This window comes from Drosophila subobscura, chromosome O (assembly GCF_008121235.1).
Source record: "Drosophila subobscura isolate 14011-0131.10 chromosome O, UCBerk_Dsub_1.0, whole genome shotgun sequence".
NCBI lineage: Eukaryota > Metazoa > Arthropoda > Insecta > Diptera > Drosophilidae > Drosophila > Drosophila subobscura.
In genome coordinates, this window is record NC_048533.1 from 14,086,732 (window position 1) to 14,114,278 (window position 27,547).

Here is a 27,547-nt window from a genome sequence, read left to right on the forward strand (position 1 = left end):
AAGAAGAAGTCGGAAAAGAAGAAGAGTGGAATTTATTTGTTAATTCAACGATTTATTAATTTAATTCTTTTACGAAGCTCGAATCATCCAACAACGGCACAATGGCAGACAAATTACAGGAACAGAGCATCATGGACAAGTCCATGCGCTCAGTATTCGTGGGCAACATACCGTACGAGGCCACGGAAGAGAAGCTCAAGGAAATTTTCAGCGAAGTCGGCCCGGTTTTGTCGCTCAAGTAAGCACCGCCAAGCCACAAAGCATCTTTAAGTATATTACTTAATGCCCTACCATTTGCAGACTCGTGTTTGATCGGGAGAGCGGCAAGCCCAAGGGATTCGGTTTCTGTGAGTACAAGGATCAGGAGACGGCCCTGAGCGCCATGCGCAACCTCAATGGCTACGAGATCGGCGGTCGGACGTTGCGTGTGGACAACGCCTGTACGGAAAAGTCGCGAATGGAGATGCAGCAGCTGCTGCAGGGTCCCCAAGTCGAGAATCCCTACGGCGAACCCTGCGAACCCGAGGACGCACCCGAACTGATCACCAAGACGGTCGCTTCGTTGCCGCCAGAGCAAATGTACGAACTGATGAAGCAGATGAAGCTGTGCATTGTCAGCAATCCATCCGAGGCGAGACAAATGCTTATGCTGAATCCCCAACTGGCGTATGCCCTGCTCCAGGCCATGGTGGTGATGCGCATCGTCGATCCGCAGCAGGCTTTGGGCATGCTCTTCAAGGCCAACCAGATGCCGCCCGTGCTGGGTGGCAGTGCACACCCGAATGCGCCCAGTGGCATGTCCATGGCTCAGCAGCAACAACAGATTCCACAGCAGCAACCGTCACAATCCGGGCCCGTAAGTGGTCCCGGACCAATGCAGCCGATGCCAGTGCCCGGCCCGAACTTCAGTAATGTCCACTCCAATGACATTGATCTGCGCATGGGTCCCAGCGGTCCCATGCCCATGGATCCGCGCATGATGGCCCGCAATCTGGACCAGGATATGCGCCAGGTGATGCCGAATCCGGTGCCACCGCCACTGATGGACCCACGGACACGCGCCCAGATGCCGGCACAGCAGCAGGGACCCGCCTCGGGGCCGGCACCGTACCCAAGCGATCCACGCCAGCGGCCCATGGATCCGCGCCTGCGCGCTGGCGCCGTACAGCCGCCGCAGCAGGTGGTGCCCCAGGTGCCGCCGCCAACACAGCAGCAGCAAAACGCGGCCCAGCAGTTGCAGAGTCGTCTGGGCGCTCACGGAGTGCTACCCTCGGATGCCTCCGACCAGGACAAGGCCGCGCTAATCATGCAGGTGCTGCAGTTGTCCGACGAGCAGATTGCACAGCTGCCCTCGGAGCAGCGTGCCAGCATTCTGATGCTCAAGGAACAGATTGCCAAGAGCACACAGCGCTGAGAGCTTGTCGCAGATATTTTCATTTTTGATTGGAGAACGAATAAAAAGGGAGGCGCAGTCGCACATTCACACATTTATTCGTTTAGGAATGGGAATGGGAATCAATCAGTGGGCGGAGACCAGTGTCTGGTGCAACTTGTGGACAGTTGTGTTGAGCATTTGGCGGAGGATGTCATCCTCGGCACAATTAACAGCCTAAAGAGAGGGGAAAAGGGAGAAATAATAGAGAAATTGATGCCATGATGCCATCAGAGATGTCCACTCACCAGCGTCTCCAGATTAATTTCCGCACGTTTCCCGCTCACAGTCACTGGCAGCAGATCGCCCTTGAACATCTTTGGCACACAGCTATCGCCGAAGGTATCCTGCAGCGTCTCGATGAGGCATTCGCGGAAGCGTGAGTTCTCCGATTTGGTTTGCTTGGTGGCGCCTTTGAGGCTTGTGCCGCCCAGCTCGGACTGCATAATGCACGCGAGCACCGCATCGGCATAGACATCGTTCACATGCGTTGCCTGCCACTCCATGATGATGATCTTCTGCTCGACAGTCAGCTCAATGCAGGTAAAAACGCGCAGCTTGCGCTCGGGTTCCACCACCTCCACACAGCCAGCGCCAATGCGATCGAGCAGCAGCTCCAGAGTGCTCAGGGAACTGCCCCAGGGTATGGACTGGCGCTGCGTCACCACCGACATGCTCATGTCCGTGTACTCTGTGAAGGATTGTGGATGGTATAATCATCAAGCAGAAGCAGAGAGTGGGATACTTACTGCCCAGATCGGAGGGTGCCAACAGATGATACTTAAAGTCACGCTTGACCAGCACGCCGGAGAGTTTGCCGCCCACTTCGGGGCTCTTGGCTGCCAGATTGCCCATCACTTTGGCCGTCTTCTCGCCACGGAAGTACAGATCAACGGCATGTGTGTTGCGGGGATTGTAGAACTTGATGTCCGTGCTGGCATCCGCCTCGTACTCGCGCTGCAGGGCCAGCATCAGGCGTGACATTTCGTTCTGTTCGCCATGGACGAGCACCACATGGGTGGGCCGCAGCAGGCGTATAAATTCGCTCGTCTGCTGGTAGTCCGTGTGCGCCGAGAACGAGATGTAATCGACGGACATGTTGAGCGGCAGCTTCTGCCCCGAGAGCGTGGTAATCTCCTCCGGCTCCGAGAGTATGGTCTTTGCCAGTGTACCCTCCACACAGTAGCCGGCAATGATGACTCCGTTCTTGGGATCTGTGCACCAACTCTCGAAGAGCTCGCGCGACAGCCCCGACTGCATCATGCCGGGCGTTGCCATGATCACACACGGTCCAATGTCCTCAAAGTGATCGATGCTCTTCAGGTTGGAAATGTGCCGAAAGACAAATGGATTGTTGACGGCTATCTGCCGCCTGATGCGGTCGTTCATCGCATTGATGTACGTCTGATAGACGGCCATGCACTTTTTGGCCAGCGAAGAGGCATAGTAGATGGGTATCTCGTGCAGTTCGGGATTCTGGGACCAAAACTCATCCAAAATCAACAGCAGCTCCTGGGCACGGCCCAGCGCGAAGACGGGTATGAGGCAGCGACCTCCCTGCAGCACGGTCTTCTGCACCAGCGATGTAAAACGATTCTCGCGATCCTCACGCTTCTCGTGCACGTGCGTGCCGTAGGTGGACTCTGTAATCAGCACATCTGGCTTCATTGGCGGCACCTCTGCCGCCATTAAGTGGCGATCCTCCTGGCGTGAAAAGTCGCCTGTGTACAGGATTTTGATGCCTGCGATTTCAATCATAAACATGGCCGCGCCCAGCACATGGCCCGCATTGTAGGCACAAAAACGAACGCCCATGACATCGCGCTCCTCGTGAAAGTTAATCGTTTCGATTTTCTCCATCGAAGCCTCGAGGTCCGCCTCTGTGTAGAGCATCTGCTCCGTGGATATGTTGCTGATTTTGATGTAATCCGAGAGCATCCAGCGGTAAATGGCCTTGGTGGCGTGCGTCATGAAGCAGCGACCCTTAAAGCTGGTCTTCATCAGGAACCAGGGCAAGGCGCCACAGTGATCCAAATGGAAGCTGCAATTGGAAATGGTTTTAGAGCAAATTCTACTCAAATTTCTTGCCCTGCCACGCACTGTGAAATGAAGAGTAGATCGATCTCGTCCGCCTCAATCAGATCCACATAGGGCAGTGCATCCATGCCGGACAAACCAGGATGTATGCCGCAGTCGAGCATGATCTTCTTTCCCTTAAACTCCAGCATGATGCAGGAACGTCCCACCTCCTGGCCGGCACCACTGAAAGTAAAGCAAAGTTTAGTTTGGTTTCATGGCATAAAGCCAATTTGGCTTACAGCGGCTTGATTTGCAGCAGATCGCTCTCCTCATCCGGCACGCGGACATCGCTTGCGGGCTGAGACATTTCTTTTTGTTTTGGAAAATTCGCAAATAGCCGGGAAAAAACGAAATGTGTTGGAGATGTACAAATGTGACTGCTGATTTATCGATCAAATACACCGATAAAGTCCTGTATATCGGTATATATTGTAGGTATATACTGTCTACTTACGCTCGTCAGCCACACTGATTGGAACACAAAAACAGGATGACCATTTGCTTATTTTTTAACTACATTATTTTAACTACGAAAATAAGAACCATGTATTATTTCAGCCAATGTTGCGGAGTGATGATTCAGGTAAAATTACAGTTTTAAAACTGAGAGTCCTAATTATCTGGTAACATTAAACAGAAAATCAAATTCGAGAAAAATTATTTAAGATTTACGGTATATTTACAGTGTATTTTGAAAGTGAAAGTGTATATTTCGGTATATTTCCGTGTTCTGTCGGTATATCTTATCGATAACCACACTGCACAAAAGGCCCCAAATAATTTCTTTAAAAAAACAAATGGGGAGCTCCAGCTATGATGGTAATTTAATTGGCAACTATTTGCAAACTGTCTAAACTATTCCCTCTTCAAACCACTTCAATAGTGCTGCGAAAGCAGGCGCGCACGCTGGAAAACGACATCGACCTGAAGCTTGTGGCGTTCAGTAAAATTGGAGCTGGCAGCGGAGGCAGCAGCGGCATAGGCAACAGTAACAGCAGCAACAGCAGCGCTGACACATCACCTCTGCTGGGGGATCATGTCTTTGACTCACTGTCCGAAGAAATCGAACAAATTCTGGAGAAGGTAGGAATTACTGTTGATTTGGGTCCCACCCCCCGACTGACCACCGTCCATTTCGCAGCTGTCGACCCTTAATGAGTCGATGTCGGATCTGCCCGCAACAGGTGCGGCCGCCATGCACACCCTGCAGCGGCACAGGGAGATTTTGCACGGCTACAGGCAGGAGTTCAACAAAATATGCGCCAATCACACGGTGCGCATTGAGCGTGAGGAATTGCTTCGCGGCTCAGGCTTGACCACCTCCGGCAGTCCCTCAATATCGGGACTGAGTCGTCGCGAGATGTACATGAAGGAAACCGGGCACCTGAGCAGCGCCAGTCATCTGGTGAACGATCAAATCAACATAGCCATCGAGACGCGGGATAATTTGCATGCCCAGCGCCAGGCCTTCAAGCGACTGCAGACGCGCTTCAATGACATTTCGAATCGATTTCCATTGATTTCCAGGTAAGCTGTGGTACAGATTGGGGAGCAAACAGAAAGTAATATTAATCCTTTGTTTCAGTCTCATTCAGCGCATCAACATCAAGAAGCGACGCGATTCGTTGATACTGGGCGCAGTCGTGGCATTATGCGTAATTCTGCTGCTGATCTACGCCTTTAATTAGCGACGGGGCAACGACTTGGACAATCCAAAGATATAGGAGCTTGGCATTCAACTCAAACTTCAGACAGTTGCATATTTCGTTTATATTTCCCGATGGTATATGTGTATAATTAACTTGTGATAGCAATAAAATGTAAATATAAGGATGGAAATTCATTGGAAAATGCATCCTCTGACAGCAGGAACTCCCAATGATGAGCCCGACGAGTCGTCGACTGGTAAGCGTATCTGGGGAATGACAGAAATCCTTAATTAATTTAAATTATTGCTTGTTCTTTAAGTCTAGACTAAATTTTCAGCGCAGTCTAGTCAAACACTAACAAAAGCTCACTGCTATGCCAACTACAGCTTACAGTATATATTTCGGTATATTTTTGAGGGTCATGAGCTAAATTTCATGATGCGTGACAGCCCTGGTAAACATCTGTTGGGCGATGTGATAACAATTTCATTAATTTTTACCCGACACATTTTGATTGCTAATAAACTGCAATTTCTGAATAGAAATACAAACAATTATTGACAGACAGAGATGTCCATGCTGCCAAATGCCACAGAGCAGCCCGCAGAGGCGGCCAAGCCACGCCTCTTTGACAACGCGGATCTCGACAAGATGGCCATGCAGTTTGTCGGGGATATGCACAGGTACCGCGAGAACGTGATAATACCCAGAAACATGGGGCCGGTGAAGATCAAGACGAACGAGGAGAAGCTTATCGAGACGGCGGTGGAGAGCTGCGGCTTCAAATGTGCAATGGCATGTGTGATGGGTGAGGCTCTGTCTCTGTCTCGCTCTGAATTTTAATTGACTTTCTCTCCTGTCTCTAGGATATGGTCTTGGCGCTGCCCTTGGACTGTTCAGTGCCTCCGTTAATCCCAGCATGGCTGATCCCTTTGCGAACGAGAAGAAACAAACTGCACGCGAGGTGTTCCGGGAGATGCGCGCCACAACGCATTCCTATGCCAAGAATTTCGCGCTCATTGGTGCCGTCTTCTCCGTTGTCGAGTGCACAATTGAGAGTGTAAGTCAGCGCTGCTTTAAGTCTCCCACTTGTCACTCACCATAATTCATTTACCCACAGAAACGTGGCGTCACTGACTGGAAAAATGGCACCTACGCGGGCGGCATCACCGGCGGACTGATTGGCCTGCGTGCCGGCATCAAGGCAGGCGTCATTGGCGGCCTCGGCTTTGCGGCATTCTCCACGGCGATTGACTACTACATGCATTCTAGATAGGCTTCCCTTTTATCGTATAAATGTTTCTTTCTAATTAACAAAAAAGTCGGTCGTCTTGTGTCTCTCTCTTCAAAGTTGCCGCCCAGGAAATGGGCGCTCCTAACGAGCTCGGCACGATCAGCTTGGACCGTGGTTTGTTTCCGCTGCTTCCTGGCAGTGCAGCGAGCTTAGAGCCCTGACATTTACAGTGCAGCTGCCAGCCATTAATATTAAACCAATGAAATGTGAACTCGGTAGGGACCACGGCATGCGGCATGGGGCATGGGGCATGGGCAGTGCGCTACAGTCTCGGCTACAAATTCGGCCAACGAACGACCGGTTTGTCAGTGTGGTGCGGTGCGGAGGGGGAGTGGGATTGAGACCGAGTCCAGCTTGTGGGAACGGGAATCATGATCCGCAGCACACAATTCCAGTTTCGTTCAGTTCGAATTGAGCAACAGGCAGGTAGAGATCGGCCGTCGTTCTGCCAACAGTTTCCGCTTTCAATTTCTGCCGCAAAGCGCTTTGATTTAAGACGACTCGACTCAAGTGTGCTGTGGCTGAGGCTGAGGATGAGCATCAGCATCGGCATCGGCAGCTGCAAAAGTGCAACAGTAATGCCACAACAATAGAGGCAGCAAACGGGTTTCATTTGCAGACTGAAAGTCGAACCGAACGTCGCGTGTGTGCCGCTTTGTGTTTGTATGTTTTTTATGTGCGGTTTTGGGTTCGGGTCGCGTGTGCAGTTCACAGCTAAAAATATGCAAAAGCCCCTCAATTACTATATTAAGCATAGACTTAAAGACTAACAGCATTAAGTAGATGAAACTCTGCGCTAAAAGTGCTTTAAATGCTTCACACAGCGGCGGTTAGTTGAAAGGAAACGAAGACAGAGATCAAAATCTTGTACATCGTGACTCACAAGTGTCTGTCTGCGTGTGTGTGTGTGTGTGTGTTTTTGTGTGTGTGTGATGTATACAGGCTGTCCGCCGCAATGTTTATGCAACCAATTTCCAGTGGCCACAAAGATCTCTTGTTTGCCTTTCCCCCTTTTCAGTTCTGTGACGGCTTCAATTTGCGAGTGTTCGGTTCGTCGAACAACTCAATTCATGGATTGTGGATTGTGTTGTATTTTATATGGCCCTGTGTATATCCAAGCAGCAAGTTCAATGAAACCAAGTGACACTTGCATCTAATTGGACTCTGTTCCATACATATGCGAGTGAATCAAGCAACGAAGACTACTCCGCCGCGCAGCTGAGTCAACGGAGCAGCGCCCCGGAGCCCCGAGTTGCCTGGGTTGCGACATACCGTTATCTTATCTAGCCGACAATCTGCACGAAAGAGAGTTCTTGGGTGCTGCAGCCAGCAGCTGGCACCAAGAGATCCAAGAGACATTAAAAGACCCCGACACTGACGACCTTGCTGGGAATGAAAGAAAGAAAGACCATAACCAGATAGAACCAAAACAGAAGCCCCGTCGATGACTCAATTAGAATTCACTTTTACTTTGATGATTTAGCAGAAAGCAGAGTCCACTCTCTCTCCGTGTCTCTCTCTGTGTATCTCTCTCTCTTCGATCTAAGAGAGAGAGAGAGAGCGGCAAAGAGCGCAGCGATATCTAATCAAAACAAATAATGCCAACGGTCCCATGTCGCTGCTTGATTCATTAATTTAGTTTTATTTCCACAAGCAAGCGGTCTGCCTGCGCTCCAAACATTAATCGTAATGAGAATATTGCAAGAAAAGTGAATTCAATACGAAAAGTGCATTCAAAACGAACAAATTCCAAGGAACAATTCTGCTCCGAATCGAAAAACAAATATCAAAAGTAAAGCAAATACAAAAACACAAAACGATGAAGCACAAATTTCTGCTGCTGGTGAGTAAAATAAAGTAAAATATTTTCAGGCCAACCAAACATTATCGCTATCTTATCTGGGAATACTTTTGGCCCATGATGTTTTCGGTTCAGATAGTAGGAAATATGTTTGTATGTGTGTATGGGGAGCGTAGAGTTGGGCACTCACTATTTTCAATATTTTTGTGGCCAATGTGTGTCACTGTGCTGCTTGGGGGGAGACCTTTTTATGGAGCAAATGGCTGGCCTTTGAGCTGGGGGACTTAATGTTCGAGGGGGCAGACAGCAGATGCTTAGGATCAGCCACATAAATTTTGAGCACATCTGTCCATTGATCTTCTCGATTGCCTCTTGGCTGGAGTTTTTTCAGCTGGTGTAAGACAAATATTAACAGAGAAAAACCAGTGGAATGCGATTGTAATAACAAATTCGAGACAATTCCAGCTAAGAGGAATCCAAAGGTGTTTGAGTTAAGCAAAATTACAGAGAATTGATTTATTTTAAATATTTGTGAGACATTTTAGAAGGTTTTCAATTATAATTTACCGCCAGAAACATGTTTTAAATATCTTTGCAAATTCTTTTAGCTCAAAAAAAGCAAAGCAATAAATTTATACATATTGTTCCCCTCCTTTTATGCCCTTTAGCAGCGTTACGAATCGAACAATTAGTCATGCAATACCCAGAAAGACTCTTAAAACAATAAACAAAGTTATGCTCAAAGCAGCAGATTTGCAGTTTCGTTTGCCTTAATTCCATTTGTTGGCATTTTGTATAAGTTGAAAGCTGTTTACTCTAGTCTTTACTGTGCAAACAATGATATAAATATTAATTAATTAATGGCTGCACATGTGCAAACTTTTCAACTGATAACATTTAGCAATCTATTTTCCATTTGATTTTTCCATTGATTTTTTTACATATTAATTTTCTCATTATTAAATTACAAATGATCTGAAATCATGGAGTGTTGCTGTTTATTTTTAAGTGTAAAATATTAATTGTTATTGGCGCCAACCTTTCTGGTCTTGAAATTACTTTTGCCTGTCTGCGCATTTCGTTGGAAATGCACTTAGAATCGTGACATATGAGCACCAATGGCAAAAACGGAATTTGAAATAGTGTAAACCCATTCATGGTCAGCGCCAGCTGGCCCCAGCGATGAGTGCACGTATTTACCCTTTAGTCGGGCTTTCTCAGCGATTTGTCTTCGCTTCCCAGAGCTCACAGCCCTTCTTTGCAGAGCTAAAAAACGGAGTCTATGGCATTTTATTGAACACAATCATAAAAAGTTAAACAAAGAATTAGGTCAATAACCTAACAGAATAAGCAAACGCGCTACCAACTATTTCAAAACAATTTTATTCGATTTTTAGAACATTATTTCGATTTTCAAAAGGAATTGCAATATTCAAACCCTCCTGCAAGCATATTCAAACAACAGTTATTCATGGCGTTGCCACCCTCACGTAATGAGCATATTTAGTGTTGTCAAACGCAGGGGTCTAACGACCCTAAGAAAGCGAAAATTTCAACTTCAAATACAACAAACCCGCCATTAATTAACGCTAATTTAAAACAAATAATTAATTTCTAAACTTCCGATTGCTTGCAGCTACTCACTGGAACAGCGCTACTGCTGACATTCGCTGATGGCCAGCACGAGGACATTCCCTACCAGGCGGTGACAAAAATCTGCGAGGCATGCGTGTGCCTGAGCAACCAGGACAGCAATCACCGCCTCCACCAGACCCTCAACTGTGACATGAAGAACTTTGAGCACATTCTGCCGCGCTGGCCCACCGAGTTTGGCACACAGTCCACGGGCACGGAGATTGTGGCCACGTACTCGGGCAATCGCATCCGCCTGCTGCAGCAGCTGCCGGCCACAAATGCGACGCTGACGCTCTCCTGCCGCCACTGTGGCATGCAGCAGCTGCAGGCGCCGCTCTTCATGGACGTGCCTAACGTGGAGGCGCTTTATCTCAGCTGGAACGAGATCGCGGAGGATGCACTGACGCCGGAGCTTTTTCGCGGCCCGTTCAAGAGCACCAAATACGAGCCGATTGGCCTCAAGGATCTGGATCTGAGCCACAACCGCATCGCGCTGCTCTATCGCAAACTCTTCGAGCACACCCCGCAGCTGCTGAAGCTGAACTTGGCCTACAATCGTCTGAGCGTGCTGGACGCTGGCACCGCCGCAGCCCTGGGCTCGGTGACGTCGCTGCAGCGGCTCGACCTCTCCCACAATGGATTGATGACGCTGCCCACCGATTTGTTTGTCCAACTGAGCAGCCTGCGCGTGCTGGATTTGTCGGGCAACGAGTTCACCGTGGTCCCTGCGAGCATCCAGCAGCTGGGCAAGTCTTTGGTGCAGCTGAATCTGTCGGGCAATCAGTTCACCAGCCTGAATGCGCAGAATTTCCAGAAGCTGGAGGCGCTGCGTCGACTCAACATTAGCGATTTGCCGGCCCTACGCACCATTGGTCGTGGCGCCTTGGTGCTGCCCGCACTGGAGCAGCTGGAGTGCGCCAGAAATCCCAAGCTGGAGCTGCTGGAGCTGCAGGATTTGCTTGCCAGCCGAGCGCTGTCGCAGCTGGACATCTCCCACAATGCACTGAACACGCTCACCCTGAACGTGAGCAGCAGCAATAGCAGCAACAGCAGCAGCGCGGCAGCCTGGCCGCGGCTGCGCAGTGTGTCCATTGCGGCCAATCCCTGGTACTGCAGCTGCGAGCTGATGCAGTCGCTCGAGCTGGTCGGCATGCCGCGCGTTGAACTGTCGGCTGGAGGGGCAGAGGCTCGTTGCGACACGCCCTATCTGCTGGCCGGAACTCCGCTCTACAATCTGACGTCCCAGCAGATCTGCAGCATGGTCATACCGAAGAAGTATCGCGCCGTGGAGGAGGAACCGCCACGCTTCCTGCGCCGTCGCTATGTCGTTCTGACGGCCATCATTGCCAGCGTGGTGGTGGTGCTGGGCCTGATTATTGGCTTCATTGTGGTCTGCGTGCGACGCCGCCTCAAGGGCAGTGACTACGGCGTGCAGCCCATACGCTACACCAGCGTGCGCGGCAGCAATCTGTCGGCGTTCTCGCAGCTGCAGCCCGCATCGGTGGCTAGTAAGTTCAACAATGCCGCCAGTGCAGGCGCCACAGGTGCAGCCAATGCCTGAGCCTAGTTCCGGATAGAATGATCGCTTAGCTGCACGAATTTCGAGCCAAAGATGTCCCACGAAAAGTGTGTCTGCCACTTAGGATCCCCCCAACTAAAACCCCAAACCGAAAAGACTTTGTGTGTGCTATCGCGTATCGTATCCCTGTACATATGTATGTAATACCATCCCCACCCCCACCCCAGTGGAGCTGTCTCCCAAAACCCCAACCCCCTATAGTGTCTAGTGCTGCCATCGATGTTTGTATTGTACTTAAGTTTCGAAAAATTAGCATTTAATAAATAATTTTCAAAATAAAATGAAGATAGAAAATAGATTTGAAAGCAGATCGGGATCAGTTTTATATCCAAAACAGAGGAAAACGACTGCCCAAGGCGCTCTCTCTTAAGCTCTTTCCTTCGCCTAGTGAGCGCCATCTAGCGGAGTGAGCGAGATGTAACGGCTGGAAGGAGATTCGTTAATGGAAACAGAGAGCGAGAACGGGCAGCGCGACATGGAAGCCGTCGGAATTTTACACGTTTTGTAGTTAAACAGAGTACAGAAATAATCATAAAATCATAATATTTAATATCAAAGTTAATGCACTTTTAGCTACTTACAAAAGTTTATTATTTGCGTGTCTTTTTACAGCAATGGATTCTACGCAAAAACCGAGGAACAAACTGAACGGCAGGATGGAGGTAGGGTTAGGCACGCGGCACGCTGCTTATCTCACAATATTGCTTAGATAAAAGATAAAAGCTTAACTAGATAGTGCCGCATGCGTGTGATAGTGAGATAGTGTGTGGGGCATTTCTAGCACTCGCTCTCCAGCAGTTCCTCCTCGACAGCGATGGGGGGACGTGGCAGCTGGGTGGCAAACAGATTGATGGCCTGCTTTTCGGCCAAAAACTGACGCATCTCGGCAAAGTTGTCACGCTCCTTGTGCTGCTTGCTGCGCTGCCTGAGGTCACGCTCGTCGGCAGAGTCCGACTCGGAGCCGCTGCCAGAGCCATCACAATTGCTGAGCTGTGCGGGAGATGCGGCTTCCGCCTGTCGATTGTCTGCCATGATGACGCCAAAGAGCTCGTCCACATTGATGCCCTTGGCGTTGAGTACCTCGCGCTCCTTCTCCAACATCACTTTGCGTATGGGATCGATGCGATCCTTGAGCTGCTTCAGCACCGGCTTGAACCTGCCCTTCGTGATGCGCTTCTCAAAGTTGAGCAGCTCCTTCTCGGGCGTCTGCGGGGCTTCCGGCTCGTGCTGCTGTGCCTCATTCTCATCGTACATGTACGCATAGAAGTCATCCTTCTGCTGCGTCTCGCCCGCACTCTGCGAGACTTCAACGCGCAAAATACTGTCGGGAAATTCGTCGTCCTGCCTCGTAGCGCCTACTGCCTTGGGCGCCTCTGACTCCTCATCCAGTTTGCTGTGCAGAAACTTGTTATAGACCAGCATCAGGCGTTGGAAATCATCACAGCAGACGGCCAGCGCATTCTCAATGCCGTGCATGCTGCTGGACACAGCCACCAGTGCTTTGGCGTTGTTCTTGTGCGCCGCCTCCGTGGCGGTTAGCTGCTGCAGCGTAATATCCAGTGCCTGGCACTCACCGGCCACGGCCACCATGCACGCACTCAGCTTCAGCGAGGAGTGCTGCAGCACGGCAATGGGACCGCTTCGCTGTTGCTCTGTCTTGGCCGCATGCAGCTCCGCCAGCTCCAGTTGTTTCCGGTTCTGCATGGCAATGGCCAGGTTGCCGAAGTGCTGCTCCTCCTCAAGGACCAACTGTCGCATCAGGCAATCGATTTTCACCAATTCCTCGCTCAGCTGCGAGATCGATGGCCGCGTCGTGATGGTCAGCGCGAGGCGGAGCAGATATTGCGACTGCACATAGGCAAAAATGTTGTGGAAATCCTGCAGAGGCGTGGGAATCAATAAGACTGCCAGTACAGTGTCTCACTGTGCGCTTTACCTTTATGTGCTTCGGACTGTAGTCCGTCACATTGTTCTTGAAGTATTCGCACTCTCGCAGCTCCTCCATGGGTGCGTAGTAGGAGCCATATTTGGCGGGCAGCGGGTAGTCCGTCTCCAGCTTGCGCGTCGCATCGTAGAGTATTTCGGTCACCTCCTTGGCCGCCGTTATGCAATCCCAGGCACGTTCTATCTGTCGCGATCTGCAAGCATGCAAATTAATAATCAAAAATCAAATTTCTCGACCAATTCGATTCCTTACTCTATAAGTTCGGCCTGCTTCATGATGATTATCTCCTGAAAGTACGTCATGTTGCGGCGGATGCAATTGCCAAACTCATCGATGGTTCGCACGAGCTGCTCCAGCTTGCGCTCCACCATCTTGTTGCGGCACACAAAAACGCTCTTGACGGCATACAGCGCTGTAAAGGTGCCCGTGACCAGGATGGTGGGCAGCATCGTCAGACGCAGCCGGCGCGGTGTCACGAAGTGCTCCAGCAGAGTGCCACCCAGCAGCAGGCAGGCATTCCGCGTGCTCAGAAGCTGCCGGCCGGGCCGGGTGGCCGCCAACGACTGCAGGTCCTGTATGCATTGCTCGAGCGCCTCGACATGGTCGACCAGCAGGCGCTTTGAGTAGAGGATCTTCTGCAGCAGGCAGTCCTGTATAACCTGTGTGTATTACGCAGCGTGCGTTACAGAATTATAAATAGCATGCGTTTTTCTGCACGGCACTCACCTGTTTCTGCTTCAACTCGTCCACTAGCTGGCGACGCTCAAAACATTGCTGAAATCGAATTAAAACCACGTTTATTAGTATTCAGTATCACTGAAACTGATCTACGTACCTTGAGCTCTTGCATTTTGGCCGTTTAGTTGTTTAGTTGATTAGAAATCTTAATAATTTCGAAAAATTGGCTTAGAAAGTGCATTTTACGATGAAATGTGCGTATCTGTGTGACCGATAACATATACCGCCTGACCCTCAAAAATATACCAAAATATACCTTCTTCTTTGAAACAAATATACCGTAATCCTAAATCATTTGCAAGATTCTGATATTCTATTTAATTTTACCAGCCAGCTTAGACTCTCAGCCCTAAAAATATAATTTTATTAGATTGCTGAATCAACTGTCCACAAGAGTAGCAAGTTTTTATGACTTCTGTTTAGGGGATTGCTTACAAAATAAGGTTTAAACTAAAAAGGTAAAGGATTCCCCTCAAGTAGGCTGTCAGGTGCACCCATTCGATTGCTAAAATAGGTAGGAAAAAATTGAGAACTCGCAAGTGGAAAATTGTACTGTAAAGAAAATCTATGCATAGTATTTCCTGCAAGTTGGTAGTAGTTGAATCACCAGGCAAAAAGTGTGAACAAAAATTGTGATTTACAAGTAGGCCATTCGGCCTTTTGCTTTATTTTCAGAGAGTTATCATCGGAAAAATTCACATCCTTGCGGCCATCAGTTGCTCCAGAGTATTCTTGAGACTATAATTGCAGACTTTGAACCAACTGTAAGTCGAAGACCTTTTGAAACCTTAGCTTTAAAGTTTATACCTTAACGTTTCAGAAAATGGACAAAAAAGCTTGGAAAGAAGATCTTCAATTGGTTGTGCATGACTTTAGCCTTACGCTGGAGGAACCAATGCATTTGCTGTCTGTTAAAGGAAAGCTGAAATCTGCAAATGAAATCGTGGAGACGCTCCTTAAATGCCTGCCAGGTCGGTACGATGGAAAGAGCAATGTCCTCGAGTTTATCGCACAGGTACAGGAGTGTGCCCAAGCACACGAAATAGATTTAGACGATATTTTGGGGGCGATGCACCTGGTATTGGCGGATCGTGCACTCGAGTGGTGGGTCCAATTGCCACCAATCGCCACTTGGAACTCATCTTGCGATGCTCTATTAAGAGGCTTTCCACCAGAAGAGAGATAAGTGCCTTGATAAGCACAGGATCATGGCAAAGCCTAATTGGAAGGCAGCTGGTTGGCCTCTTGCAGGGAGTTGTTATACAAAGAGAAGTTGCTCTGCAGCTGGTCAACAGCGTGAACAATTATTCGAGCGAACTTTGTGCCGTATGTGTCATTTATCAACTACTTTGTCATACAACCAGAAGTGGAGGCTGGCATTGTGCTGGGCACTGTCTTTTTGGCCAAGACGAACACAAGCGCAATAGTGGGAAATTCGAGGCAGTGTCTCCAAGCAGCAGACACCACAAGTGATGATAAGCTAGCTGCAGTGCAAGTTTCCACATCGACGGATAGAGTTGCAGCAGAGCCGGGCAGCCAGGCCGAGGAGCAATCGACGCAGCCAGTCGATGAAGACAGCTGCCCAAAGGTACGCATCCTGCAGCCACAGGCTGACAATTCCAACAATCAATCGTTGCCGCTGTACAGCCGAAATATCAGGCTACGCAGCGCCGCAGGAAATGCAAGAAACTAGATAATAATAATAAATGATAGCTAATGATTAGATAATAATAATAAATGGACCTTGCTGGCAAGGGATTAAACAAAGGAATATGCAAGCTTATTGGGAAAGGGAATCTATGGGGAATCTTTTCCGTTTAAAGGCTGCAACATGCCACAGCTCTGACTGCTGTTTGATTTTTTCTTTTACATATTTTATGTTGTATTTACTTAGCATAGTTTGTGTTGTGTTCAAGATTACATAGAATTTGTTTACATATCTATTAGATCAATATCCCATTTACATAAAATCAACATCATAAAAATTGTTCGCTGAAGTCGCGCAAATTCCTTCAGGATCTTTAGGAGCCAGTTCGTAGTGGGTGTGGGGTGCGGGGCGTATACATACAGATGTGTTTAGATTTTGCGACTTTATATAATAAATAACATGGTTGCTGCTCGTGCGCCCCCCCTTGGCTCAGTGGAATGGAAAGTACGCTTTGGGGCTCCATTTACAAGTGATAGGTGGGAGGCACGGCGCGAGGATAATCCAAGTCGTACATTTGCGCCTTGATGAAGGCCAGCTTGTTGACGGGCTCCGGCTGCACGGTGGCCAGGCCGCTCTTGTAGGCATACTCCACGATCCGCTCGGCAATGGCTATCGAGCAGTTGACAATGGAGCTGAGCGGCGGGTAGAGGCTGCCCCTGTTCAGATCCTCCTTGGAGACCAGCTCGGCCAGGCGCTCGGCCGAGGCCAGGAAGACCTCTTCGGGTATGGTCAGCATGCCGGCGCACAGCACGCCCAGAGCGACGCCCGGAAAGATGTACGAATTGTTGCCCTGCCCCGGATAGAACTTGCGGCCATTGTACGTGACGGGGGCAAAGGGCGAACCCGATGCAAAGATGCACTTGCCCTGGGTGTGTGTGTAGGCCTCCTCGGCGGTGCACTCGGCCTTGCTGGTGGGATTCGACAGCGCGAAAATGATGGGCGTCTCATTGATCTCGGCCATCTGCTCGAGTATCTCCTTGGTGAAGGCCCCGCCTTGGGCGGCAGCGCCAATCAGCACATTGGGACGCACGCGACGCACAGCCTCCTCGAGGGTATCGATCGGGTCGTGTGTCTGGGCAAAGTGCAGCTTGTGCTCGGTGAGGCCACCCTTTGGACGGTCGCGCACAATCACGCCACGGCTGGAAGAGCATTCAAAAGTTAGCTTTAAGGTTGGTTGCGGGTTGAAGTCCGTCTCTTACCTGTCCACCATCCAAATGCGTGCCTTGGCCTCCTCTTCGGTCAGTCCCTCGGCCTTCATGGCCATGGTGCAGAGTGTGGCAATGCCCAGAGCTGCCTCGCCAGCGCCCAAGAACAGCAAAACATTGTCCTTCAGCGTGGTCTTCTTGATCTTCAGCGAGGCCAGCAGACCGGCGACAGCCACCGAGGCGGTGCCCTGAATGTCATCGTTGAAGGTGCAGTACGAGTCGCGGTACTTGGACAGCAGGCGGAAGGCATTCGCGTTGGCAAAGTCCTCGAACTGAATGAGACAGTTCTGGCCAAAGCGACGCACGCAGGCCTGCATGAACTCCTCGATGAAGTCGTCGTACAGGGCGCCGGTGGGACGCTTCTGGCGCAGACCCACATACAGTGGATCCTCCAGAATGCTTTCGGTGTTTGTGCCCACATCCAGGGTTATGGGCAGGCACTGCGATGGCTTGATGCCAGCCAGAGCCGTGTACAGCGACAGCTTGCCCACGGGTATGCCCATGCCATTGGCGCCGAGATCACCCAGACCCAGAATCCTCTCACCATCCGTCACCACAATGGCGCGCACATCCGTCTCCGGCCAGTTCTTGAGCACATCGTAAACGTGGCCCTTGTCCTTGATCGAAATGTACATGCCCTTGGGGCTCTGGTAGACCAGACTGTACTTCTGGCAGGCCAAGCCCACAGTCGGGGTGTACACCAGCGGCATCATGTGCGCAATGTCCGAGCTGAGCACCTTGTAGAACAGCCGCTCGTTGCGCTCCGACAGGCTGATCAGATACATATACTTGTCCAGGTCGTTCTCCAAGCGGTCGAGCAAGATGCGGCAATGGTTGACCTGATCCTCATCGTTGCGCACGACATAAGGCAGCAGTCCATGGATGCCCAATTGCTGACGCTCCTCGTGTGTGAAGGCCAGACCCTGGAAGGAGATGAATGTGGTTTGAATTAAATAAAAGATCACGCGACAAAAGATGCATAAAGATCTGCCTCTCATGGTGGAAAAGTTTGCTGCGGCTGCTGCTGCTTCTGCTTATCATTTTGGACTATCGCCTGAGCACGCGCCAGTGCCCCGTAGAGACAATCTGACTGTCGTGCGCCATGCCGCAGTCTCACGTCTCTGACCTTGCCATGCTCTGATGCTGGCAAGTGAATGGGCGCGAACGGCGATAAGCCCGCCCGAATTTCAAGTTCAAAGTCAAATTCTAGCTCCGGTATTCAAATGCATTCGAAATCTCTGTAGTTTGATGACTCACAGCTCAGAGCTTGGCCTCGTTTCACACGCACGCTGCATGCGTTGGATTTGAAAGTTTGTTTTTGATGTTTGTTTGCTCTGTAATGGCTGCAAATTTGATGCGATTATGTTGTGGGCGTTGCCAGAGCCTCGGGCTAGGTCAGCGACAATTAAATTGTATTAAAAAACGTGCAAATTAGCTGCCCAAAATATATGCATTACTGCTGGCTCATGTCAGCTTTATAAATATTACGCGGATGTACAATATGTACCTGCTGTTATGCACATTAGGGAATAATTAAATGGAATTATGTGAGTTTACACAAAAATCGTGACCGAACAAAGGTAGATAGTTACACTGTGAAAATGTCAAAGTTTATCGCAAGTTTGCTTCAAGTTTGTTGCACGAGCAGGTGGAATATTTTTGCTTACATTTTCAACATCATTTACGGCTTTTCGCGCTATTATAAAGAAATTATACCCAAGGGAAATAGTCTTTTATTTTTTATGCTTTAAGCTGCAAATAAATTGGGCATTTCCTCAACTTTCTTTGGGGTTTAGTCACTGGACTTAAATATAGATCTACCCAAATGATTTTATCTTTCATTAGTTAAGGGTTTTACCCACTTATTTTGGCTACTCCAATGAGTCGACTCTTCTAGAGAATAACCAAACTAATCATTGGATTTACCCATGCTGGCATGACGCGCAGTTTTTTATGTTCATTCATGCTGACTTGGTGAGCGCTATTAATTCTGACTAAATAATATGTGCTGTGTTTTATGAAATGAACAATGACAATAAATTTGTATTAGTTTGCTTAAATATCTATATTTTGCTATGCACTAAATTTCTTACATTTCACTCCTAATTTCCATGCTCCAATCCCAAAGTTTTCACTGCATTTACGCTGCCTAGAGGTTCCATTTCTCTCATCCCCAAGGGGAAGCCTCCCACTTATCTTATTCCTGTATTTTATGACGCAAAAATTAATCACTTATGTAGCTGTGTATGTTCAGCTACAAAACACTCCAACTAAACATGAGTTTGTTGATCTAATCAAAGTTTATGCGAATGAAAGCGAAAGGGAAGCCCATGCGTGAGTTGCGTGGTCATGCGTCAAGTTTTCGTTCAATTTAATACAATTTCACTCGGTTTTTTCGCTGGCAGTTGCTCTGATTAGAGTGTTAGACAATAAACGAACAGCGGGTCGCGTACCATGCCGAGTGATCCCCCACAAACACTAATTGCAGCGTTATCGCTCGGCTACGTCATCGGTGGGCTGGTGAAATACTTGAACAAAACTTGAGAACGACACCGTTGACATTGAAATCGAAGGCACGACGGCCGCTGAACGTGTGCGAAAGTGTTCAACGATTGTTCGCCTGGCAACAGGTACGTGTATATGCGCCACAAACATTCGCAGCTTGCCCCACAGCGCTATAAACATTAACTGGGAAGCGAGCGGCAGGCAACTCCGCGATTACGCATACAAAAATTTCGCATAAAAAAGAAAACCAAAACACAAATTAGCGCTCAGCTGATATTTGCAGCGTCTGGCGCGACCAGTTTCGGTTGATGATGATCATTATCATTATCATTATCAATGGATGTCTGGGTCAGAGCTGTGAATGCCAACAGATGACGAAAGCGCCGCCTTAATCAGCGTGAACCGAGACAGCACAAGGCATAATTCCCACCAAATTGTTTCCTCTGCAAATGGTGAGCGAATGAAAGGGCTTTTTGTTCAAGGTTTACACTTTGTGGCAGGCTGTGCGGAATGATGGGAGGATGCATGCGAGGCGCTCAAAGTGGAGGAAAGCACGCAGAAGAGGGAATGGGTAGCAGTAGAATAAATGGTGGGCCATAATTTCAGATATTTAAATTTCAAGCGAGGATCTAAGAGGCTAAAATTTAATTCGATTCTGTTACTCTTCTTGGGAATTCAAAGTGTAGTTAAATCGTAATAGTTTTTCGCAAGAATCCACCCAAAAAAATCCATTCAAAAACTAAACAAAAAGCGAACTATGTACATTCCACAGAACTATGTACACTAAAGTTTCGAACTACATAGCTGCCCGTTCAGCACATTGACCGCTTGAATTTGTTTAACATTTTAATTTCCTTTGAAAGCACATAAATAACAGCAGCAAAAACAACAACAGCAGGGCAACAGCGATTGAAGCAAAAGACAAACAAAAAAAAAGAGGCACAAACTTATGCAAATTATCAGCTTTCCGGCGCACTGTTAACGGTGTGTCTGGTGTGAGCAAACACGCCTGATATATGGTTCGATGGTATATAATATACACATGTCTATACATATATAATTTGCTGATATAGCCCGCTGAGTGAGTGTTGGTTGGTCGCACTTGGTTTTGTCTGTTGTTTTTTTTTGCGGTTCGGAACGGAGTTAAATTTATGGCTGAATGTAGGTCAGTTCTTGCTGTGTCTTCTCTCTGCTGACTTTAGGTTTTTTTCCCATTTTATTTCTGGAATGCGATAAGAACTTGAAAACTTTCCATGGGTGTGCGGAAAAGAGAAATGAATAAACAAATCAAAACACTTCCAGTTGGCATACAAATATCAGCTGTTGAGTGCAGAACTCAAGCACATTGACAGGGGAACACGGCGATAAGGAAAGTGTCGTCTGCCACTAGCAACAACATCTCCGATAAGACAAAGATACGAGAAGATTCCAGCCAGTCATTTCTGGCTACATTATTAATTTGTAGTTTAACATTTTCATAACATTGTTGACGTAATAGCATATTGGGAACTTGTATAATAATTATTGTTATTAGGGAAGAACTTTTATGGAGATTTATTCTTAACGAATTTTGATTGAATCTGCCTCTCGTGTGGATATATCTATTCCTTTAGAAGACTATAATAAGCCTTCCGTCACTCAGGTTTTTCATTTAAATACTCTTATTAAGTGGCAATAATTTTATAGAAACAGCACGCGGCAAATACATATTTACATATGTAAATGTATGTAGATATGTAGCTTCTGTCTGTAATAATTGTTTGATCGAAAATTGCATTATTTGGAGAGGCGGCAGCGTGTCTACAAAACGTGTAAAACAGCATTTTCTGTCTTTTCGATTATTTCATGCAGCTGTATGAAATAACATTAGCCCTTGTGCCCCCTCGAGAACTCTATACAAATACGGTAAATCCATGCGCCCCTCTCTCACACACTCACTCACTCTCCTTCTCTATTTCTTTTGCTCTTTCTTTTGCCGACGCGCTGCGCTCTCTGAGCAACAACAATGGCAACCCAGATTGGCTCTCTCATCTGCCATGCAAACATAGCGGAAAAAAACAAATGCAAACCGAAAAGCACAAAACAGCATCGCATCTCATTCTGCAAATTGGCATTGAACTTGAAATGCACTCAAAGAGTAAAAAAGTGGAAAGATTAATGCCAACTTTTCGTGCCAGCTGCTTGGATACCCTTACGACAGATAGTGCTGGATAGCATATTTAATTGACCAATTGACCAATTATACTCGCAGCTTGCTATCGATTTTCTGTGTGTGTTCCGACATCTGACATCAGCCACAAAAAAAATTGAATAAAAAAAAAAGAAAAAAGTGTGAGCTTTGGTCTTCCAGTGTGGCGCGTGTTCGCGTCTGACTGTTGCTCTCCCGCTCTCGCACTGGGCCCCGGCTATGTCATCTAAAGGTCACCCACACCAGCCACCACGCACTCGCCGCAAGAAATTGGAGCAACTGCCAAAAAATATATGAACATTTACTTTTCTTGGAAATTGTCAGCTGACATTTCCGTTAAATAGTTATTTATGTATTTATGAATTCGGAATTATTTATTTTTAGCCACTAGCCAATTGAGACTAAGGACTGGCACTAGACTCGTGGCCACCGCTGTGTGTCTATCATCGATTCCCCAACTACGGAAGACTACCCAAAAGCAAGAGAAACCCACCCTGCACGCAAAACTTTTGCCTGGTATTTTTCCACTCAAAAATGTTTGCTGCCCAAGGGCTAAATACATAACGGGGGGACTCACCTTTGAATAGCGCTTGTCGTTGAGACGGGTTAATCCGGAGACGCTTCCGACGACTTCATTGTCGCCGGTGCCCCAAAGTCCCAGACGATCACGTCCAGGTGTGTACTGCTCGATGCTCCCTGGCTTGCTCATGTTGTTGTTGCTGCTATCTTTTTCGTTGCTGTAAAAACGATGCTGCTGCTGCTGCGGTGGCTGGAAGCTGTTGCCCAGTTGCTGCTGGTGGAGTGCGTGTAGACTGCGGTGCAGTTGGTTCCAGTGATACTGCGAGGATAACTGCAGTCCTTGCGGTGGTGGCGGCAAGTCTGTGACTTCTAGTTGATCGCTTGGCTGCGCTGCTTCCTCTCCTGTGTCAGCTGCTGTTGCTGCTGCTGCTGCTGCTTTCGTTGACGATGTTGCCCTGTCGCTGTCGCTTTGCGTACTGATTTGTGTCGTTAGTTTTGCGAAATTGGAAAGTTCGTATTCGAGTGTTGTCGTCGTTGTAGTCGTATGATTTTTACACACACGACTACTGCGCCATTTTTGCGCCGACGTCGGAGCGTCGCCACATGTACAGTGTGCGCCCGTCGCCGCCTGCGTTTGTGTGCGAGAGAGCATGTGTCGTGGTGTGGGTTGGGTGCTCTCATTGTTGTTGTTCGCCAGTGCGCCTGAGCATGGGTCAGCTGTTCGGCAGTGAGAACAGCTGCTGCTGGTGCTACGCGAGCTACCAACGGGAATTGTGGTTTTGTAGAGGCCGTGCTGTTGTTGTTGTTGTTGTTGCTGCAGATTGTACGGTGTTATTTGGCCATTGGAAGGGCTGTGGGAATTATTTGCTGTTGGATATACCGGCGTGCTGGTGTGGGAGAAAATATTGAAAAAGAGAGTGAGACAGAGAGAGAGAGAGAGCGAGGGTTGTGAGCGCCATGTAATGCAATTACGGAACTTTTTGAGCATCGATTGTTATGCGAAGGAATGTCAGCCAGCAACTTTGTCTTTAACTTTATCCCTCGCACACGCGAATCGTACAGAAGTCCAACCCAAACAGGTGATGCTCGACAGATGCCAGACAGGCCTTCGATCTGATAAGACCGTGATAAGCAATGTCATTGGTTAACCCTGCTACCGCTACCGCTTCACGCCCACTTGTTCGCTTGCACTCATCCGATTACTAAGTATTATTTGTAGTCTGTTTCCCTCACACTCACAGCAGCTGGAGCCGTCGTCCAAAGGTTCCGCTCGAGTAGGAGGAATAACGCCGGAGAGCAGCGTACATCATGGCTACAGCTGATATTTATGATCACAAGACACTTGATATTGGATTGGTACGGATTCAGATTCTCTGCAATTATCGCTGAGCAAGTTGTCTGCCGTCGCGCTGCAGCACTCAAAGGGAACTGAGCTGAGCGATTTTTCGCTCAATTTTTGTTTTGCCATTTACATTTTACACTTTCGCATGACGTTTTCCCTCCACCGATTAGCTCTCGCCAGCTAGCCGCCGCTCGGTCGGAAAGCAGCTGACTGATAAGAGCGGCAAATGTGTACATTTGTATGCTTATTTATTTGCCCGTTTATGTGGCATCATAACAACAATATTCGAGTGTCTAGCGGACATTACGCTGGGGCGTGAAAGCCATTCGATAAAGCAAAGATACCGCCAGACCACAGAGGCGTCCCTAAGGAGGGAAACGACAGTAAATGCAACTCGGAAAATTGAAGAGTTAAAATTGTAAATCGCGACGAGAATGACCTTGAATTACCACGTTCAAAAAATCATCGATGACAAGTCTCAAACGATTTAAAGCGATTTTATCTCCGAAGTGATTTTATGTACAGATTGGAAATGCAAATACCATGGAAAATCTAGCCCAATTTTTGATTCGAATTGTGGAAGAAAAATGTTACCACCTTGGGGTACAATATCAGAAGATTAATAACAAAAAATTAAGTCTAAAGTCTATGGGGGCCTAAAGGGGCTGCAAGGTCACGTTTCAAATGAAAACGATTACCCAGTGGTAATTATCAAAATTTGATAAGCAAGCTGCAGGGTACAAGAAACCAACAACAAATTTAATTACATTTTTGTTTTATGGCTTCTTGCTTTATTTACAAATAATTGTATCTTAAGTGTTTTTGTTGTTGCTGGCTTTTAGAAAATAATTCAAGTTTTGGTCGCGATTTCCTTGAGTTTTGCAGAAAATGCCGCTTTAAATTTTCAACTTAAAGTTTGGACAAATGACTTAAGCCCAAAAATATATCATTTTCTGCGGTAGATTTGCTTAAAATATTAATTTTGAAACCTCCGAAAAAGTCTAAGTAAATAATTTTATTGTTGTCTTATACTTTAGCACATTTTGAGTAAGTTCGTTGCCAAGCGACAATTCCCTTTCTATTTTCATACATTTTTAGTTATATTTTATTCATAACTGTCTCTAAAATATGTTGCGTGTCAGCGCAAATATAAACCTTAACCTTAACGCTGGACAGTCATCCTAATTTGATATCCATTTGATTTAAATTTAAACATGTAGTCACTTTGACGAAGGATGACGGTCCAGGGTTAGCCAGCAATATGCCGTACTGTAGCCGTAGCTCCTCTGAGTTTACACTTGAGGCAATCACAACGTGTCTGGTGCCGGAGTACGTTCCGAAATCTGAACCATTCAATTATTACACACAAAAATTGAAAGTGTGTGTGCCGCGGCAACCTTCATTAATATTAATAATTTACTGCAGCTTTTTTTCGTGTTTTTATATCTTTATTTTTTGTCGAGTACTTTTATGACCGAGTAGCAAAACGCACCTGTCGCACGGTTGTTTTTTTTCTGACTGATTTAATACGAAAAATCGTTAATTATAGATTCTAGCCAGCTGCTGCCCAAACTACTGCTGGCGTGTGCCAGCCAACTTGTGTGATGACTCGGGTGTGGATGAGTCGCGCGTAAATCGCTGATAAAACGCCAGTAAATCGCATCGTTAAACACTAATGACACTGGCCCGAGGAAGATTTCGACAATAACAGTTCGAGGGGTGTGCCTGGGGGCGTTTGTTGCAGTCTAAATAAGCCAACTAATTGCGGGGTTTAGCTACAAGTTGGGAAGATTCTACAGGGTGCTGCTAATGGATGTACAATTAATGTCAAAAATGTGTCCACGGAAAGGGTTTGATAATATTTGTTGTGTTACTTTGAGACGAGCCCTGAAGTTAATTCAGTAAAAATATAAAAAATATTTTACAAAAACGAGCAACTAATCGTGCACCCCTCGCACTCCATCAATCCTTCTTTTGTTTGCCGTTTGCCTTTTGCGGCGCTTCTGTTTTACTTTTATGTTCTGCTTGCGTTTCCTTACCCATTTTCATCGAAATTTCGTACGGCATTCCGATCGGCGCAAATGGAACTGGAATTACCCATTTTCAGTGCCGAATTTTCGGATAATTAACTCCAGAAAAAACAGAGTTCGTTAAAGGAAACCAGACCCAAAGTCCGCACAGATGTTCCCATAAAATAAACCAAAGGAGAACGCGATTGTAGAGAACTTTTAAAGGGCACGGCGAAACACGAAGGTGGGCCTGAAATATTTAGTGGCGCTAATAAGCAATATTAAGTAAAAACAATATTTTTTGCACTTGAATTGGGTTTGCCCGCACTGGCCAGTTGTTCGTTCAATCATCGACTCTGAACCGCCCGAAACCGAATCAAAAACTAAACTCGAACTGAAAACGCGGCTCGGCCTGAGGCCACTTGTAGCAGCTTTGCCCAAAGGAGAATGGGAGTGCAAGTGAGCGACAGAGCTTGCACAGACCAAAAAAAAAAAACAACAGTCAAGCACTGAGCGAAAAAGGGACGTCTTGAAGCGAATATGAGAAATCTGATAATTTTGTATATCCTAAATTGATGGAAAAGCGATGGGGTCAGAATAAATTATTACCAATGTGAATGCAAAATATATCCAAAAATGTCTATTAGGTTTAGTTATTCATGAAAATGTATTTGATTATATTTATATAATTATTTTTATAATTTTAAAAATTTGAATTAGAAAAAAAAAATATAACTATTGTACAGAATCAATAAATTATAACACATAAATATTGGGCTTTAATATCACAAAAATTTCACTGCACAACAAACTGCATTCCCTTTTTCTCGCAGTGCAAGCGCAGTCCCTCACGCAGGTAGCACGCGACATTCGTGTGAGCAGAGCAGCAGACTAAACAGCAACCGAAAAGCAACGGCAGGGGGGGACGGGACGGTTGAGTTGAGTCATTGCTGGGGTACCCAGGCTACTGTTTAATTGAAAGTTACAGCCTTAGACAGCAGCGACGCTACGCCGATGGCGTTGACTAGCTGAAAAGTTGGCCAGTTGGCTAATCGCAGCAGCGACCTTTGGGGGTACCACAAATGCATGAGGCAATTTGTTATTGTCTAATTAAAACCTAATAATAATTTGAAATATAAGAGAGAAGGCAACCCAGCTAGCCGACTGACCATCGCGTCCCAGTCGACTGCACTTAAGTGGAACAAAGAAAACACAACACAAAAGTCAAAGAAAAATGGCAACTTATTTACCTGTTGATTGTGGGTAAAGTAGGTTTTGCCTAAGCTTTTAAGCAGGCCATCGGTTATTCGGTGTAGTTGAACCTTAAGTTAATTGTTTTTATTTTCACTGAATTCATGTTGTTGTCGCTTTGGGCTTGGGTGTCAGATTTAAATCAGATTATCTTAAAAAAAGTGCTCTAATATTCAACAGAATTTATAGCACACAAAATCGCATGTTTGCCGACTTGGTTTAGCCATAAAAATAAATCAAACATTGAGTTCTTTTAATACACAACTTAATCATTGTAAGTGTAAACACAGTTCGTGCTTTTCAGCAGTTTTTTGTTTGGTTTATTGCCTTTTTGTGGCATTTTGCAAAACTGTCACATCCACAAAAAATTGCATCATGATTTTTGTTTCGTTTTTTTTGGCAGGGTCAAATGTTTGAGTCGGCTTAGCCAACGACAATTACAACAATTTATGTACATATGTACATATGTGTGATCTGGGTTCATCTTTATTGAAAGCTTAGAGCACTGGCAACAGATTGGAGGTCTTGTCATATGTAAGCAATCAAACTTTGCTATGAAAAGTTAAGCATTACCAACAATGTACATAAATATGTACATATGTATATACATAATGTAAATATGTACAATGCAGCCAGAGGCATAAACTTTGTCTCTTTGCAGTATTCAT

The 27,547-nt window shown here is 47.0% G+C and overlaps 7 protein-coding genes across 8 annotated transcripts; 4 read left to right on the forward strand and 3 right to left on the reverse strand.

The window, feature by feature from the left end:
• The first annotated feature begins 4 nt into the window (after window positions 1-4).
• LOC117897762 (cleavage stimulation factor subunit 2 tau variant) lies at window positions 5-1,483 on the forward strand. The gene is made up of 2 exons (XM_034806807.1): window positions 5-238; window positions 301-1,483. The coding sequence occupies exons 1-2, from the start codon at window positions 102-104 to the stop codon at window positions 1,412-1,414; spliced, it is 1,251 nt and encodes a 416-aa protein (XP_034662698.1). The 5' UTR covers window positions 5-101; the 3' UTR covers window positions 1,415-1,483.
• LOC117897759 (cleavage and polyadenylation specificity factor 73) lies at window positions 1,470-19,798 on the reverse strand. Its single transcript, XM_034806804.1, has 7 exons — window positions 19,794-19,798; window positions 18,106-18,112; window positions 3,751-3,832; window positions 3,533-3,694; window positions 2,182-3,473; window positions 1,681-2,123; window positions 1,470-1,609 (listed from the first exon to the last, which is right to left on the reverse strand). Exons 3-7 carry the CDS (start codon window positions 3,816-3,818, stop codon window positions 1,520-1,522), a joined length of 2,055 nt encoding a protein of 684 aa, XP_034662695.1. The 5' UTR covers window positions 3,819-3,832; window positions 18,106-18,112; window positions 19,794-19,798; the 3' UTR covers window positions 1,470-1,519.
• On the forward strand, window positions 4,260-5,350 carry LOC117897763 (Golgi SNAP receptor complex member 1). The gene is made up of 4 exons (XM_034806808.1): window positions 4,260-4,330; window positions 4,395-4,594; window positions 4,653-5,038; window positions 5,097-5,350. Exons 1-4 carry the CDS (start codon window positions 4,309-4,311, stop codon window positions 5,197-5,199), a joined length of 711 nt encoding a protein of 236 aa, XP_034662699.1. The 5' UTR covers window positions 4,260-4,308; the 3' UTR covers window positions 5,200-5,350.
• On the forward strand, window positions 5,614-6,451 carry LOC117897764 (mitochondrial import inner membrane translocase subunit Tim22). Its single transcript, XM_034806809.1, has 3 exons — window positions 5,614-5,968; window positions 6,027-6,220; window positions 6,281-6,451. The coding sequence occupies exons 1-3, from the start codon at window positions 5,731-5,733 to the stop codon at window positions 6,434-6,436; spliced, it is 588 nt and encodes a 195-aa protein (XP_034662700.1). The 5' UTR covers window positions 5,614-5,730; the 3' UTR covers window positions 6,437-6,451.
• Window positions 6,861-11,751, forward strand: LOC117897761 (chondroadherin). Its single transcript, XM_034806806.1, has 3 exons — window positions 6,861-7,117; window positions 8,109-8,297; window positions 9,892-11,751. Exons 2-3 carry the CDS (start codon window positions 8,274-8,276, stop codon window positions 11,449-11,451), a joined length of 1,584 nt encoding a protein of 527 aa, XP_034662697.1. The 5' UTR covers window positions 6,861-7,117; window positions 8,109-8,273; the 3' UTR covers window positions 11,452-11,751.
• Window positions 12,027-14,375, reverse strand: LOC117897760. The gene is made up of 5 exons (XM_034806805.1): window positions 14,250-14,375; window positions 14,141-14,188; window positions 13,667-14,073; window positions 13,406-13,607; window positions 12,027-13,347 (listed from the first exon to the last, which is right to left on the reverse strand). The coding sequence occupies exons 1-5, from the start codon at window positions 14,262-14,264 to the stop codon at window positions 12,247-12,249; spliced, it is 1,773 nt and encodes a 590-aa protein (XP_034662696.1). The 5' UTR covers window positions 14,265-14,375; the 3' UTR covers window positions 12,027-12,246.
• Window positions 16,015-25,806, reverse strand: LOC117897758 (NADP-dependent malic enzyme). 2 transcript variants are annotated; one of them, XM_034806802.1, is made up of 4 exons: window positions 25,659-25,806; window positions 22,336-23,164; window positions 17,060-17,988; window positions 16,015-16,999 (listed from the first exon to the last, which is right to left on the reverse strand). In XM_034806802.1, the coding sequence occupies exons 1-4, from the start codon at window positions 25,718-25,720 to the stop codon at window positions 16,324-16,326; spliced, it is 2,496 nt and encodes an 831-aa protein (XP_034662693.1). In that variant the 5' UTR covers window positions 25,721-25,806; the 3' UTR covers window positions 16,015-16,323. The 2 variants fall into 2 exon arrangements, with proteins under 2 accessions (XP_034662693.1, XP_034662692.1); XM_034806801.1 differs by lacking the exon at window positions 25,659-25,806 and adding an exon at window positions 23,517-23,659.
• Between the last annotated feature and the right edge of the window lie 1,741 nt (window positions 25,807-27,547).

What these genes read in the sequence shown, in the direction of transcription:
- LOC117897763 (XM_034806808.1), top strand. Translation starts at nt 4,309, where the DNA reads ATGGGGAGCTCCAGCTATGATG. An exon ending in GGGGAGCTCCAGCTATGATG is followed by an intron (nt 4,331 to 4,394) that starts GTAATTTAATTG and finishes CCACTTCAATAG; the next exon opens with TGCTGCGAAAGCAGGCGCGC. An exon ending in TCGAACAAATTCTGGAGAAG is followed by an intron (nt 4,595 to 4,652) that starts GTAGGAATTACT and finishes TCCATTTCGCAG; the next exon opens with CTGTCGACCCTTAATGAGTC.
- LOC117897759 (XM_034806804.1), bottom strand. Translation starts at nt 3,818, where the DNA reads ATGTCTCAGCCCGCAAGCGATGTCCGCGTGCCGGATGAGGAGAGCGAT. An exon ending in GATCTACTCTTCATTTCACA is followed by an intron (nt 3,474 to 3,532) that starts GTGCGTGGCAGG and finishes TTCCAATTGCAG; the next exon opens with CTTCCATTTGGATCACTGTG. An exon ending in GGCACCCTCCGATCTGGGCA is followed by an intron (nt 2,124 to 2,181) that starts GTAAGTATCCCA and finishes AATCCTTCACAG; the next exon opens with AGTACACGGACATGAGCATG.
- LOC117897758 (XM_034806801.1), bottom strand. Translation starts at nt 23,587, where the DNA reads ATGATGTACGCTGCTCTCCGGCGTTATTCCTCCTACTCGAGCGGAACC. An exon ending in ACGACAAGCGCTATTCAAAG is followed by an intron (nt 17,989 to 22,335) that starts GTGAGTCCCCCC and finishes ATCTCCTTCCAG; the next exon opens with GGTCTGGCCTTCACACACGA. An exon ending in CGCATTTGGATGGTGGACAG is followed by an intron (nt 17,000 to 17,059) that starts GTAAGAGACGGA and finishes ATGCTCTTCCAG; the next exon opens with CCGTGGCGTGATTGTGCGCG.
- LOC117897762 (XM_034806807.1), top strand. Translation starts at nt 102, where the DNA reads ATGGCAGACAAATTACAGGAACAGAGCATCATGGACAAGTCCATGCGC. An exon ending in GGCCCGGTTTTGTCGCTCAA is followed by an intron (nt 239 to 300) that starts GTAAGCACCGCC and finishes TACCATTTGCAG; the next exon opens with ACTCGTGTTTGATCGGGAGA.
- LOC117897761 (XM_034806806.1), top strand. Translation starts at nt 8,274, where the DNA reads ATGAAGCACAAATTTCTGCTGCTG. An exon ending in AGCACAAATTTCTGCTGCTG is followed by an intron (nt 8,298 to 9,891) that starts GTGAGTAAAATA and finishes GATTGCTTGCAG; the next exon opens with CTACTCACTGGAACAGCGCT.
- LOC117897760 (XM_034806805.1), bottom strand. An exon ending in ACGAGTTGAAGCAGAAACAG is followed by an intron (nt 14,074 to 14,140) that starts GTGAGTGCCGTG and finishes TAATACACACAG; the next exon opens with GTTATACAGGACTGCCTGCT. An exon ending in ACAGTCCGAAGCACATAAAG is followed by an intron (nt 13,348 to 13,405) that starts GTAAAGCGCACA and finishes ACGCCTCTGCAG; the next exon opens with GATTTCCACAACATTTTTGC.
- LOC117897764 (XM_034806809.1), top strand. Translation starts at nt 5,731, where the DNA reads ATGTCCATGCTGCCAAATGCCACAGAGCAGCCCGCAGAGGCGGCCAAG. An exon ending in TGCAATGGCATGTGTGATGG is followed by an intron (nt 5,969 to 6,026) that starts GTGAGGCTCTGT and finishes TCCTGTCTCTAG; the next exon opens with GATATGGTCTTGGCGCTGCC. An exon ending in TCGAGTGCACAATTGAGAGT is followed by an intron (nt 6,221 to 6,280) that starts GTAAGTCAGCGC and finishes ATTTACCCACAG; the next exon opens with AAACGTGGCGTCACTGACTG.